Source organism: Haliotis asinina, chromosome 4 (assembly GCF_037392515.1).
Source record: "Haliotis asinina isolate JCU_RB_2024 chromosome 4, JCU_Hal_asi_v2, whole genome shotgun sequence".
Lineage (NCBI taxonomy): Eukaryota > Metazoa > Mollusca > Gastropoda > Lepetellida > Haliotidae > Haliotis > Haliotis asinina.
In genome coordinates, this window is record NC_090283.1 from 261,516 (window position 1) to 276,532 (window position 15,017).

General features: G+C 42.8%; 2 protein-coding genes across 4 annotated transcripts in view; both read left to right on the forward strand.

Moving 5' to 3' along the window:
- The first annotated feature begins 27 nt into the window (after window positions 1-27).
- LOC137282038 (polysialoglycoprotein-like) lies at window positions 28-5,319 on the forward strand. The gene is made up of 2 exons (XM_067813789.1): window positions 28-616; window positions 1,362-5,319. Exons 1-2 carry the CDS (start codon window positions 43-45, stop codon window positions 2,360-2,362), a joined length of 1,575 nt encoding a protein of 524 aa, XP_067669890.1. The 5' UTR covers window positions 28-42; the 3' UTR covers window positions 2,363-5,319.
- A 7,350-nt stretch (window positions 5,320-12,669) lies between these two features.
- LOC137280690 (unconventional myosin-XVI-like) overlaps window positions 12,670-15,017 on the forward strand; it is a 236,700-nt gene continuing 234,352 nt past the window's right edge. For all 3 annotated transcript variants that reach the window (XM_067811903.1, XM_067811906.1, XM_067811904.1), the window contains exon 1: window positions 12,670-12,860. The gene's annotated coding sequence lies outside the window, so the exon portion shown is untranslated. The remainder of the gene's footprint in view (window positions 12,861-15,017) is intronic.

Genomic DNA, 15,017 nt, shown 5'->3' on the forward strand with positions numbered 1-15,017 from the left:
CACTTGTGACTGTTGCTTCAGACGGTCACTTCGATCTCCACGATGAACTACAGCGGGCTGATGCTATTGGTGTTCGGGTGTGAACTTGCATCGTCACAGGTTGTCATTGAGCTAGAGCAGGTGGCACATCACAGAACACCGTGCCGCATTAGATATCGAGATAATGCCTCCAGCAACCGAGCCGTGTGGATGTTTGCTGGGGAATACCTCAGTATCAGCTTTTGTTTAGAACATCCTCAAAATGTTTCCATCCGTAATTTAACCCATTCAAACGATGGGGGAAGTGACGTCATATCGGTCCTGCTTGACGGTATCACAGTCGGGGTGGCCACAACCCTAGAAAGGTCAAATATGGGTGCATACTGGAACGAGTTTCTGAGATCAGGTCAAGTCGGTGGATGGAGGGAACTTGACGCTGGAAACCACACTGTGACCCTGACTGTTAGCGAGGCTGACAAGTTTGGTGTGGAGGTAGATATGCTCGTTATGGAGATGGCGTCGGTCAATGTAACAGCAGACAATATCCAGTGCGCAGGATCGACCCAGATGTGGGGAGATAACTCTGGCATCGGTACCGGATGTAAACCCTCTGAGGTGAAGACACTCAAAACAACAGGTAAACAGCTCTTTACTCAAACTCTATACACAATATAGCATCGTGAATGGACTATAACTGTAGAGACTTCCTCAGTTGAAACAAAACAACAGGTAAACAGCTCTTCACTCAAACTATATACACAATATAGCATCGTGAATGGACTATAACTGTATAGACTTCCTCAGTTGAAACAAAACAACAGGTAAACAGCTCTTAACTCAAACTATATACACAATATAGCATCGTGCATGGACTATAACTGTATAGACTTCCTCGGTTGTAACAAACGTAGATACAATAGCAAATGCATGCCATGTCTGCATTACACCATTTCCGTGTGACCTGAATGTGATGTTTGTTCAGGCGGGGATTGTTTAGTACTATCCCTTTGGAACATGTTCTCATCAGGAACTGCAGGTGGCAAAAACACTGTATGAGGAATTATATGACAGGATTTCCAGACATTTCCAAGCAGAACTGAAAATATTTCATCGTAGAATGCTTCCAGTGATTGCCGTTCAATCGAACATGTGCTGACAAATTAAACTTCATCTGGAGTTGAATTAAACTTAAAACATGGCCTTATCCTTGTGGGAAATCACCTGACACTATACATATTGTTTATACAGACACAGTAGAAGATTCTCGTTCTGTGTGTGTATAAAGAAACACTGCATGGTGTATATCATTTCAGTAGCAAATGACTAAAAGGGCGGGCTCATTATTGTGATATTCAGTTGTATTACTACAACCATTGTTCCAGGCGGTGTTCCTCTCAATCCAACAAAGGCTGAGGTGACAACGAGGCTGCCTGATGACGTAGGGAAGGGTGAATTCACAACGAAGCTGCCTGCTGACGTAGACAAGGTTGAAGTGGCCACGAGGCTGCCTGCTGACGTAGACAGGGTTGAAGTGGCCACGAGGCTGCCTGATGACGTAGACAGGGTTGAAGTGGCCACGAGGCTGCCTGCTGACGTAGGGAAGGGTGAATTCACAACGAGGCTGCCTGATGACGTAGGGAAGGGTGAATTCACAACGAGGCTGCCTGATGACGTAGACAGGGTTGAAGTGGCCACGAGGCTGCCTGATGACGTAGACAGGGTTGAAGTGACAACTGGGATGTCTGCCCACGCGGGGAAGGGTGAAGTGACAACGAGACTGTTTGCTGTTGACGACATGATCGAAGTGACAACGAGGCTGCCTCCTGGCGCAGGCAGGGATGAAGTCACAACGAGAATGCTTGATGACAAAGACAAGAATGAAGTTACAACGAGGATGTTTACTGATGGGGATATTGGTGAAGAGAGAGCAGGTCTGTCTGCAGAAGGAATCATTGGTGAAGCGAGAACGAGGATGTCTGCTGAAGACATCATTGGTGACGTAGCAACGATGCCGTTTACTGATGGGGACAGCGGTGAAGTGACAACGAGGCTGTCTGCTGAAGAAGACATTGGTGAAGTGACAACGAGGCTGTCCGCTGATGGGGACAGGGGTGAAGTGACAACGAGGCTGTCTGCTGAAGAAGACATTGGTAAAGTGACAACGAGGCTGTCTGCTGATGAGGATATTGTCATTACCGATCCTTACTCCGCTCCTCGGCAGACCAACAAATTGGTGACACCATCATCACTAACGTCCACATCGCAAAGCAGTAACGACCCCAACATCCCCAACTGCAGCGTCTGCTCCTCACACGGACACCGGGTGCTCATATTCATTCACGTTTTTTTTCTTACTGCTTTCATTCTCAATCGGATCACATAAGGACCACATTACCATTCACACGTTGGGTTTTGTCATACTATAAACCTTAAGATGTCACATCGAATCTTCTCACTGCTACCTGAATTAATCCCGCTCCTAGATATCCTGGTTCATTTCCATTGTTACCTGGATCAATCTCAACCCTCGATATCCTGGTTAATTCCCACTGCTGCTTGGATCAGTCACACCCCATGATATCCTGTTTGATTCCCATTGCCGACAGGATCAATCTCACCCCTCGATATCATGGAACATTCCCATTGCCGGCAGGATCAATCTCACCCCTCGATATCCTGGTTCATTCCCATTGCCGGCAGGATCAAATTCACCCCTCGATATCCAGGTTCGTTCCCATTGCCATCTGGATCAATCTCACCCCTCGATATCCTGGTTCGTTCCCATTGCCACCTGGATCAATCTCACCCCTCGATATCCTGGCTTGTTCTCACTGCCACCTGGATTAATCTCACTGCTTTTTTTCCAGTTTCGTTCAAAAAGCTTCAATATTTAATCTAGCTTTTATTTTATACTGTTGTTATGTATCTTCTCACCTCCAGGATGTGCGAAAAGAGAAGTTAATATAGACGTTGCTTGGAGATGGTGAATATACGAGGGGATGTCAATATGTTTTGAGCATTGCATAGAAAAACTCAAAATATTGGTATGAACCACATTTATTTTTCAACATAGTCCCCTTGTGAGTCAAGACACTTGTTCCATCTTTTCTGCCAGTCGCTGATGCCATCTCTGTAGAAGGCGCCATTGTGGTCCTCAAACCAAGCCTCAGTAGCAGCAATAAGCTCATTATCATCCTGAAATCTACGACCACGCAAGTGTTTCTTGAGATTTGGGAACAGATGGTAATCACTTGGTGCCAGGTCTGGAGAGTAGGGGGGATGCGGCAAGATTTCGTACCCGCATTCCTGGACAGCAGCGGTTGCAACGCGAGAGGTGTGTACTGGAGCATTGTCTTGATGTAGAAGAATATCACGTCTGATCTTGCCCCGGCGCTTCTCCTTGATTGACTGTCGCACTTGCCTCAACAAGTTAGCGTAATATTTCCCATTCATTGTTCTTCATTTTGGTAAGTAATCTATGTGGATGACGCCTTTGCTATCCCAGAAGACTGTCGCCATTACCTTCTGCACTGATCTGGAGGCTTTGAACGTTTTGGTCCTGGGAGAAGTGGCATGTTTCCATTCCATGGATTCTTGTTTGCTCTCAGGATCATAGTGGTGGATCCAGGTTTCATCACAGGTTACTAGCCTAAAGTGAAAATCTTCTGGATTCTTGTTGTATCTGCTTAGCATGGAGTTGCTTATGGTGACCCTTCTTTGCTTCATTTCATCTGTAAGCATTGTTGGCACCCATCTTGCGCACACCTTAGACATGACGAGATGTGAAATGCCTGTGGTCTCCTCATACTCGTGGAGTGTGATTCGACGATTTTCCAGCACAAGTCTATGCACTCTATCAATGTTTTCCTGACTAGTGCTTGTTGTTGGGCGACCTGGACGGGGATCATCTTGAAGACTCTCTCTTCCATGCTTAAATTCATTGACCCATCGTTTGATGGCAGCAGATGAAGGGGAAGACTTCCCATAAACCGCTGAAAGCCTTCCTTCAATGTTCTCCGCCGAGGTTCCTTCAAGAACTTAAAACTTAATTACTGCTCTATACTCAATTTTATTCATTTTCACTGCCGTGAGGGGGGGTCTCTTTCTGTCACTGTGAAATGTTCAATAACTTCTGAGAGTAGGATACCAAAACTTATATATCACATCAGCTACACCCCAAGGTTCAATGTCGTACCATAGGCTGTGACACCTGGGTACGACAAATGCTCAAGGCTCAAAACTTATTGACATCCCCTCGTACACTGAGATGTAGTATTACGATGGAGGACACAGATGCTGAATAAAATTTGTGAATAGGATGTTCGAAACATTGAACATGTAAACATATGCATTTGACCCGTTAATCTTTCATTATCTTACTAGGCACTAACAACATTTACTGATGTGCTTAGCATTTACAGTTCCCTCAGACAACCAATGCCCCTAAACAACCCATTGATCCTAGGAAACCCATGCCCCTATACAACCCATGCCCGTAAACAACCCATGCCCCTAAACAGCCCATTGATCCTAGGAAACCCATGCCCGTAAACAACCCATGCCCGTAAACAACCCATGCCGCTAAACAACCCATTGATCCTAGGAAACCCATGCCCCTAAACAACCCATGCCCGTAAACAACCCATGCCCGTAAACAACCCATGCCCCTAAACAACCCATTGATCCTAGGAAACCCATGCCCCTAAACAACCCATGCCCCTAAACAACCCATTGATCCTAGGAAACCCATGCCCCTAAACAACCCATGCCCCTAAACAACCCATTGATCCTAGGAAACCCATGCCCCTAAACAACCCATGCCCCTAAACAACCCATGCCCCTAAACAACCCATTGATCCTAGGAAACCCATGCCCCTAAACAACCCATGCCCCTAAACAACCCATGCCCCTAAACAACCCATGCCCGTAAACAACCCATGCCCCTAAACAACCCATGCCCGTAAACAACCCATGCTCCTAAACAACCCATGCCCGTAAACAACCCATGCCCGTAAACAACCCATGCCCCTAAACAACCCATGCCCCTAAACAACCCATGCCCCTAAACAACCCATGCCCCTAACCTTAACAACCCTCACATGTTTACTCTTTCTACCATGTATCACGGAAATGTAACGTGTTTAAGCTTATACAATCCGGTTCCTTTCATTGGAAATAGATATGTTAACTCAAATATCATTCAACGCCCTTATGTCACTGAAGTCAAGTCATTGATCTTGGCTAAACTGATGAAGATACAGCAGGTTTGACCAAGTAACTCTTTTTACTTTTTGTCTGCTGTGTATAAGATCTGACACATGAAAATAAATACTGCAAACGTAGTTCTGCCCCGTGGTTCCTGCACATCGGGAATGTGTGTGTACTTCTGACTCCAGTATATCAACTTAAATTTGTGCGCATGTGGCACTATTGTAATGCTCCTGTCCAGCAGGGCCTGTAAAGGGTAACCCTGTGAGTGGATAATGGGCTCCACAGATTGTGTTCGTGTGGGGAATCGAACCCGGAGTTTGGCGTGACGAGAGAACACTTTATCATCAAGACTACCAATGAATGTGAATAATCGATGTCAGTTCAAACCGTTAGAAACCAGTGAGCGATATATAGATCAGCGTCCACCTCACGATATCCGGCAAAAAGCAGTGTCGTGTTTATTCCCAAATGTGCCATGATCCTTCATGGTTGTGTCATGTTCCACCACGACTGTCTCTTGTTTCTCCACGTCTGTCTCATGTTTCTCCACGACTGTGTCATCTTCCTCCACGACTGTGTCATGTTCCTCTCCTACTGTACCATATTCCTCAGTGCCTATTGTAATGATCCTGTACGACTGTCTTATGTTCCTCCACGACTGTGTCATGTTCCTCCACGACTGTGTCATGCTCCTCCACGACAGAGTCATGTTCCTCCACGACTGTGTCATGTTCCTCTCCTACTGTGCCATATTTCTCAGTGCCTATGTCGTGTTTATTCCCGATTGTAATGATCATGTACAACGTTCTTATGTTCCTCCATGACTGTCTCATATTCCTCCACGATTGTGTCATGTTCCTTCCCTACTGTGTCATGTTCCTCCACGACTGTGTCATGTTCCTTCCCTACTGTGTCATGTTCCTTTGTGACTGCGTCGTGTTCATTCCCGACTGTGTACACGTTCCTCCACGACTGTCTCATATTCCTCCACGATTGTGTCATGTCCCTGTCCTACAGTGCCATGTTCCACCACGATGGTGTCATGTTCCTCTCCTACTGTGCCATGTTCCTCTGCTGTTGTGCCATGTTCCTTTGCGACAGTGTCATGTTCCTCTCTTACTGTGCCATGTTCCACCACGACTGTGTAATGTTACTCTCTGAGTGTCATGTTCCTTTCGTAGTGTACCATGTTCCTCTACGACTCTCATGTTTCCCTACGACTGTGTCATGTTCCTCCACGACTCTGTCATGCTCCTCCACGACTGTGTCATGTTCCTCTCTGACTGTGCCATGTTCCTTCGCGACTCTGTCATGTTCACCAACAGACTGAGCTGAGTGTATTTCACTGTCGCACTTTACAGACAGTGAGGAGGTGTGTACACGCAATGGAGATTTACACACAGACAGTGTGGAGATGTGTACACTGACAGTGTGAAGGTGTGTACACAGAAAGTATGAAGGTGTGTGCTTACATGGACCAACCATTGTCCACAGACTGATTTATACACAGACAGGGATGTACACAGACATTGTAGAGGCGTGAACTCAGACAGTGTGGAGGTGTGTTTACGTGGAACAACCATTGTCCTTGTAACATTCAGGATGGCCAAACATTGTCGTTACTTTAAAGGACTACTAAACTCAATTTTAGGCACTCTTTTTATCACTGCATATGAAAGACTTCTGGTTACTCATAAACGAAACACCATTTATTTATTCAGTTATTTTTAAAAAACTTGTGGTTAATTAATACCAAGCGCTTAAAGGTTGCTAAAAAGCCGTCTGCTTCTCTCTCGCCCGCAAACGAAACTACAGACACGGTTATGTAACACTGTCGCCAGAGAACCGGACGTGACGTAATAAAAGGAACGATTTCCAATTAAGTGTATAGAAAATGTGTAGCAAGCTCGTCATTTTGCTGATTTCTCAACGTCACCTAAGACATGTCGAATTGTTGTGTTGCCGTCAATTGCTCCTTGGGGTCGGGTGATGGTGTCACTATGCACAGATTTCCACCGGACCCCGTAGTTTGTGCTTAAATTGGTTGTTTGTGTGTGCGAAGCGAGCGTGTGGAAGCCTGTGGTATATACTATATCGGATGGTTCGCCCACTACCACGCTTCCAGGATAGAAGACTGCTTACTACACATTGCTGACCAAAAGGATTTTGCATAAATATAACGCTTTCTTCCTCGGACGCGAGGTTGTGGTCGAAGTGTCAATATTATCGTAAATATTATTATATCGGCTTCCGCCTCGATTCACTCGAAGAGTGAAATTGTTATGTTATAAGCAATGCCATGTAAAATCCTAATGTCCATCAATAAAATATATATTTTACTACCAGTGAAAAGTAATTTTGATTTTGTAAGTCGGTGAAAAAAGACTTAAAAAGCATTTATCTTTAGACAGGGCGCCGCCATTTTTGAAAATGGCACGGGTTAAAAGTCGGTTACAATTATTGAGATTATGGTTTGTTTTCATCAAGGTAGAAAATCCAAGCTACTTTTTACCAGTAGTTAAATGTGTATTTGAATCATGGCCAAAAGGATTTTGCATGACACAACTTGTAACATAACGATTTCTTCCACGGAAGCAAGGTGGGGGTCGAAGTGACATTAATATCGTTAGTAATCTTGCTCCACCTGGCTTCCAAGAGTGAAATTGTTATGTTATAAGCAATGTCATGCAAAATCCTATTGTCCATCAATAAAATACATATTTTACTACCAGTTGAAAGTAATTCTGATTTTGTAAGTCTATGAAAACAAACTTAAATAGTATTCATTCTCAGATAGGGCACCGCCATTTTTGAAAATCGTGAAGTCACGGACAAAATTCCATTTGAATTAATGAGATTGTGGTTTGTTGTCATCAAGTTAGAAAATCGAAACTACTTTCTACTAGTAGCTAAATATGTATTTGAATCATTGCCAAAAGGAATTTGCATGACATAACTTGTAACGTAACATAAGCGAGGTCGGGGTCGAAGTGAAAATACTGCGCGATAAATTTCTACACTTGCTAAATTTACTTGGTTTGTAAACGTTCACGCACCAGTATGTAGACAATTGTCAATATACGTCTTTATATTTGATCTCATGATCCTAATTACTTTATATTATAACCATTCTTGTATGGATTTTGAAATTTAACAGAAAGAAGTGATCTGCGAATGTATAAAAGGAATGTAATATCTAGACATTTTATAGTTTGTCTATATGAATCATAATTCGCACGCCCGCCCTAGTGTATGTCGTCTGCATCATCACACTTCACGACGAAAACAATGATTCTGTTGAAAGTTACGAAAAGTTAATAAACACAAAATGCAAATATTAAAATTAAAACAAATTGAAGTTATAGGAGCAATGTCAGGCTCTTACCTTGTTCGAGGAATGTATCCATCAATATCCACAAAAACGAGTGATATATAAATCATCTACAGATTTCCGAAGTGATGTGTCTTTCAACAATCGAATATACGAAATGTATCGTTTCAGGTTGTTCACATTGCTGTATAGTTTCATTGGTTACCTGGCAACTGATTCCATAATGTGCGACATTCTTTTCAAAAAGTAATCAGTTAGCCAAGAGTGAGAAATCAATCAATGTATGGGCGGTTAATCCTTTGAAAGAAGTGTGTTGTTTTTACATAGACACAGATACGACAGAGTGTATTCAGTATAGATTAGTAAATGTACATACATAAACACTACCTTTTGACAAATCCCCCATTTAAATCCGCATAAAACTAATTAATCAATCAGCGTGTTATCGGTTAATCCTTTGATCGATCCAGACACAAGAAATGCCACATGGGGTCTTTGTCGGGTAACCTAAGTGGCGTTACCACTAAATATACCTGTAATAAATTCATTAACTGAGCATCAAGTGAATGATGACAAATAACGTGTAGGTTTATACCGCCTAACACGGATTACAACCTAGCGACACCAAGTGATTTTGACAGAATCGTCTATGAAAACAAGGGTTGTAACTCGAAAACTAGGCAAAGTAAGAGACAAAACTAAGTCATAGCAGATTGTGAGAACATATAGCTTTCATTATTCACAACAGCTTTCGCGATTTCAGGTTTGTACAAACCTGTAAACGAAATAATTTACCCCCTGAAATGTAGATGAATACTGCAAGACCCTCATTTCTATACCTACTATTACGTCACGGAGACGCGCCGCTCTGATTGGTTGAAATTTCGTTTGCGGCTGAGAATTGTGCACTGTTGACAAAAAGGTCGATTTAAGGTAATTAAAGATCGAAATGAGCAGATTTAATGATGTGGTTTCATTTATAACGATGTCATCAAGTGATTGTGCATTTGCACCCTATTAGAGTACGTGTGACCTTTAATATTTAGGACAACAGATTATGCTCAGGAAACTCAAGAATTCTTTAAGTTTTAATACTTTAAGGAGGAACAACCGTTTCCCTTGCAATGCGTATGAGGAACAACCATTGTCTTTGTCATATTTAGAAGGTCCAACCATTGGCCTTGCTGTCATACCTAGGAGGACCAAACATTTTCCTTGTCCTACTATTTAGGAGGACCAACCATTGTCCTCGTCCTACTATTTAGGTGGACCAACCATTGTCCTCGTCCTACTATTTAGGTGGACCAACCATTGTCCTCGTCCTACTATTTAGGAGGACCAACCATTGTGCTTGTCCTACTATATAGGAGGACCAACCACTGTCCTTATCATAATTAGGGGGACCAACCATTGTCCTTGCTGTCATATCTAGGAAGATCAACCGTTGTCCTTGATGTCATACCTAGGGGGAATAAGCATTGTCCTTGTCCTACTATTTAGGAGGAACAAGCATTGTCCTTGTTGTCATACTTAGGAGGAACAAGCATTGCCCTTGAATACTTCAGAAAAACAGTCATTGTCTGAATCCGAATGCATAAGAGAACCAACCATTGTCTTTGCTGTAATATAAGAATGAAGATTTTTATGGATATCAACTTCTTTATGAGAGAACACAACGTTTCGGAGTTAATGCTTACTCCTTCATCAGGTGATCATTACTAATCATCACCTGATGAAGGAGTAAGCATTAACTCCGAAACGTTGTGTTCTCTCATAAAGAAGTTGATATCCATAAAAATCTTCATTCTTATGTATTTTCACTTCTAAATGACATTCAAAGATTTGCTGTAATACTTCAAAAGAACAAACCATTGCCCTCACTGCCCGCACACAACATGAAGATTTGACGTTCACTATGAGTTCATTACTAATCAACCATCATGAAGAGATGTCCACACCCTATGCGACAGTCACGCACACTAAAGCCTACTATTAACACATACCCTATAATCTTCTATCAACACAGACACTACTCACTATCGACACTGACAATACCCACTATCAACACAGGCACTACATACTATCATAACACGCTACTCACTATCAACACAAACACTACCCTCTATCTACACAGATGCTACACTCTTCTATCAACACAGACACTACCAACTATCAGTACAGACACTACTCACTATTAACACAGGCACTACCCACTATCAACATAAACAATACCCTTCTATCAACACATACGCTCCACCCTCCTATCAACACAGACCCTACACCCTTTTATCAACAAAGATACTATCAAAACAGACACTACACCCTTCTATCAACACAGACACTACACACTTCAGTCAACACAGACACTACCAAATATCAACACAGGCAGTACCAACTATCAACACAGACCCTACACCCTTTTATCAACACAGACACTACACCCTTCTGTTAACAGAGACACGAGTCACAGATATTTCCACAGATGATACCTCATAACCAAGAAAGAGCTGATCCCCACAAACAACCTGTCCCAAATCACACGGGTTTACCCACGGGTATTTTGCTTCCTGGTCTCGACGTGGGTTGTTCTCTAGGTTTGCGTCAATGGCAGGCGCTTCCAACCGGAGACAACACTCGTCACGTAGGGCTATAATTAGATCGCGGACACCCGAGTCATGTCTCAGAGAGGTCCAGTCACGCGTGTCCTGTCGCCAGTGTAAGACGCGGGGCCCTGTTGGGGTTGACTGTCTCTGATTGGACATCTGTTAACAGTGCTGAACATTAAGGTTCGCAATTCCCCAAGCCAATAAGAGAGTATTAACTACGTCTGGTAAATACTCGTACTCAGACCAAACACTGACAGATTCATCAACCGTGTCATCAACATACGCAGAGTTTACTCTCCAAACACTGTCGATACACACAGTTTACCCTTTGTACACCGTCCATATACACAGTTTACCCTGTGTACATACTCCATAATGATAGTTTACCTGTGTAGTGTGTACACAGTCCATGCACATAGTTTACCATGTGTACACCGTTCATACACCCAGTTTACCCTTTGTACACCGTCCATATACACATTTTACCCTGTGTACATCGTATATACACACAGTTCACCTTGTGTACGCCGTATAAACAAACAGTTCGCCCTGTGCACACTGTTCATGACCACAGTTTACCCTGTATACACCATTCATACACTCAGTTTACCCTGTGTACACCGCTCATGCACACAGTTTATGCTTTGTACATACTCCATGCACATAGTTTACCCTGTATATACCGTTCATACACAGTTTACCTTGTGTACACTATCCACACATACAGTTTACCCTGTGTATACCATCCATACACATAGTTTACGCTGTGTACATACTCCATACACACAGGTTACCTTGTGTACACCGTCCATACACAGTCTACCCTGTGTACACCGTCCATACACACAGGTTACCCTGTGTACACCGTCCATACACACAGTCTACCCTGTGTACACCGTCCACACACACAGTTCACCTTGTGTACACCGTCCATACACACAGGTTACCCTGTGTACACCGTCCATACACACAGGTTACCCTGTGTACACCGTCCATACACACAGGTTACCCTGTGTACACCGTCCATACACACAGTCTACCCTGTGTACACCGTCCACACACACAGTTCACCTTGTGTACACCGTCCATACACACAGGTTACCCTGTGTACACCGTCCATACACACAGGTTACCCTGTGTACACCGTCCATACACATAGTTCGCCATATGTACATACTCTATACACAAAGTTTACCCTGTGTACACCTTCCACTGTATGAACTGTATGGTCGTGGTGCAGGTATGCCTCCCTGTTCAACCTGTATCGAAAGATTCCTGAAAAATTACAAAAGTTTCCGTTATCTGGCAAAAATCATCATTAGCGACACTGTAAGCGCCAGGTCGTCTTCACTGGAGCCATAAATCACCTTATCGGAAGTGAGACTCCCTCCTTCACTCACTAGTTACGGAAACACACTTCCTTTTAAAGGCGAAGCGCTTACAACCGAAACAAACACAACCCATGTTGGGCCCCACCCTCCACCCTCACATAAGCGTATCGATGTCATTTGCGCATGTGCCAATATCTAAACGATTCAGTGAGTAATATCAAGATCACTAAACGTCAACACTACATGTTCAGATTGAGTATCGCCTCTAGTTCGTAAAGACTGACACTATTCCACGCTGTCACCCCAGAGGCACTGTCACATCCCCGGACACTACCACCCCCTTCCTAGCTTACTGTGCACAGGTGGGATATTCCCAGCGACAACACCTGGCTCGCGGGGAAGGTGAGTGGATGTGTTGACACAGACTCGTGTGTACCTGAATGAAGTGTGTGTACATACATAGATGGGCTATGGACATTTTTCGCTTACCAATGTTTTGATCCATATAGATATCGTTGATCTATCTTGATACGAATGTCTACAGGTATACATACCTGTCTGCACGGATATACACGGGTCTGTAGGTCTATATAAGTATACACAGGTCTGTAGGTCTATATGGGTAAACACAGGTCTGTAGGTCTATATGGGTATCCATACATACCTCTGTAAGTCTATACAGGTATACTCAAGTCTGGAGGCCTCTATAGGTATACACAGGTCTGCAGGTCTATATACATATACACAGGTCTGTAGATCTATATATAGGTATACACAGGTCTGTAGGTCTATATAGGTATATACAGGCCTGTAGGTCTATATAGGTATACATAGGTCTGTAGGTCTATATAAGTATACACAGGTCTGTAGGTCTATATGGGTACACACAGGTCTGTAGGTCTATATGGGTAAACACAGGTCTGTAGGTCTATATGGGTAAACACAGGTCTGTAGGTCTATATGGGTAAACACAGGTCTGTAGGTCTGTATAGGTATACATAGGTCTGTAGTTCTCTATAGGCATACATAGGTCTGTAGGTCTATATAGGTATACACAGGTCTGTAGATCTATATGGCTATACACAGGTCTGTAGGTCTATGTGAGTAAACACAGGTCTGTAGGTCTATATGGGTAAACACAGGTCTGTAGGTCTATATAGGTATACATAGGTCTGTAGGTCTATATAAGTATACACAGGTCTGTAGGTCTATATGGGAAACACAGGTCTGTAGGTCTATATGGGAAACACAGGTCTGTAGGTCTATATGGGTAAACACAGGTCTGTAGGTCTATATGGGTATACATAGGTCTGTAGTTCTATATAGGCATACATAGGTCTGTAGGTCTATATAGGTATATACAGGTCTGTAGGTCTATATAGGTATACATAGGTCTGTAGGTCTATATAAGTATACACAGGTCTGCAGGTCTGTATATGTATACACAGGTCTGTAGATCTATATGGGTATACATAGGTCTGTAGGTCTATATAAGTATACACAGGTCTGTAGGTCTATATGGGTAAACACAGGTCTGTAGGTCTATATGGGTAAACACAGGTCTGTAGGTCTATATAGGTATACATAGGTTTGTAGTTCTATATAGGCATGCATAGGTCTGTAGGTCTATATAGGTATATACAGGTCTGTAGGTATATATAGGTATACATAGGTCTGTAGGTCTATATAAATATACACAGGTCTGTAGGTCTATATGAGTAAACACATGTCTGTAGGTCTATATAGGTATACATAGGTCTGTAGGTCTATAAAGGTATACATAGGTCTGTAGGTCTATTTTGGTATACATAGGTCTGTAAGTCTATGTAAGTATACACAGGTCTGTAGGTCTATATGGGTAAACACAGGTCTGTAGGTCTATATAGGTATACATAGGTCTGTAGTTCTATATAGGCATACATAGGTCTGTAGGTCTATATAGGTATATACAGGCCTGTAGGTCTATATAGGTATACATAGGTCTGTAGGTCTGTATAAATATACACAGGTCTGTCGGTCTATATGGGTATACATAGGTCTGTAGATCTATGTAGGTATACATAGGTCTGTAAGTCTATACAGGTATGCAGAGGTCTGTAGGCCTATATAGGTTTACATAGGTCTGTAGGTCTATTTAGGTACACACAGGTCTGTAGGTCTATACAGGTATGCACAAGTCTATACAGGTATACATATGTCTGTAAGTCTGTACAGGTATACACAAGTCTATATAGGTATACATACCTCTGTAAGTCTGTACGGGTATACACAAGTCTATATAGGTATACATGCCTCTGTAAGTCTGTACGGGTATACACAAGTCTATATAGGTATACATACCTCTGTAAGTCTGTACGGGTATACACAGGTCTGTAGGTTAATATAGGTATAGGTGTCTATATAGGTATACATACCTCTGTAAGTCTGTACAGGTATATACAGGTCTGTAGGTTAATATAGGTATAGGTGTCTATATAGGTATACATACCTCTGTAAGTCTGTACAGGTATACACAAGTCTATATAGGTATACATACCTCTGTAAGTCTGTACAGGTATA